Here is an 873-nt window from a genome sequence, read left to right as displayed (position 1 = left end):
CTCTCTCTCTCTCTCTCTCTCTCTCTCTCTCTCTCTCTCTCAGATTGCCTGGAGCCAGGAACAAGACAGAAGGTGGCCGGGATGTTGGTGAGAACACAGGATCCATATTATTTTATTCTCATAACTATCCTCTGCTAATGTGACTAGAAATGAAAAACACTGAATAAGTAAAAGCTAAACTTTCACAATTTGCAACATAACATTTTAGGTCAACAATCAAAACATCACATTGCTGAGGAGCAGAAAACTTCCAGTTCTTTAATTTGATTAATGTTGACAGCGAACAACAGTTTAAGGTTACATGTTCGGTCTGTTTTTCTATGATGACATGTTTAAACCTGACAGATTGACATTTATTTACATCTAGTGTTATTGTAGTTCTGTGGCCTGTACAGGAACCACAGAGTGTAAACAGCACATTAAGGAGTAATTGAGAATCACTTTTCTAATAATTTTTTTTTTTCCAGTAACCTTTTATCTTAATATTTAGCAAGATATATTATGGGATGTTAAAGGTACCATTACATGCTGCTTTTTGGATGCTTTTATATAGTAGCCTTAGTGGTCCCCTAATACTGTATGTGAAGTCTCTTTTATATAGACCTTAGTGGTCCCTAATACTGTATCTGAAGTCTCTTTTATATAGACCTTAGTGGTCCCTAATACTGTATCTGAAGTCTCTTTTATATAGACCTTAGTGGTCCCCAATACTGTATCTGAAGTCTCTTTATATAGACCTAAGTGGTCCCTAATACTGTATCTGAAGTCTCTTTTATATAGGCCTTAGTGGTCCCCAATACTGTATCTGAAGTCTCTTTTATATACAGTGGGTACGGAAAGTATTCAGACCCCTTTAAATTTTTCACTCTTTGT

General features: G+C 36.0%; 1 protein-coding gene across 1 annotated transcript in view; it reads left to right on the top strand.

The window, feature by feature from the left end:
- The window catches only part of dnajc10 (DnaJ (Hsp40) homolog, subfamily C, member 10), a 25,293-nt gene that overhangs the window by 8,411 nt on the left and 16,009 nt on the right, over positions 1 to 873 (top strand). The window contains exon 8 of the mRNA XM_034885996.1: positions 44 to 87. Coding sequence (XP_034741887.1) covers positions 44 to 87 — 44 coding nt within the window. The remainder of the gene's footprint in view (positions 1 to 43; positions 88 to 873) is intronic.

This window comes from Etheostoma cragini, chromosome 11 (assembly GCF_013103735.1).
Source record: "Etheostoma cragini isolate CJK2018 chromosome 11, CSU_Ecrag_1.0, whole genome shotgun sequence".
Classification (NCBI taxonomy): Eukaryota; Metazoa; Chordata; class Actinopteri; order Perciformes; family Percidae; genus Etheostoma; species Etheostoma cragini.
Note: the sequence above shows the minus strand (reverse complement) of the source record. Positions and strands in the feature narration are given on the sequence as shown.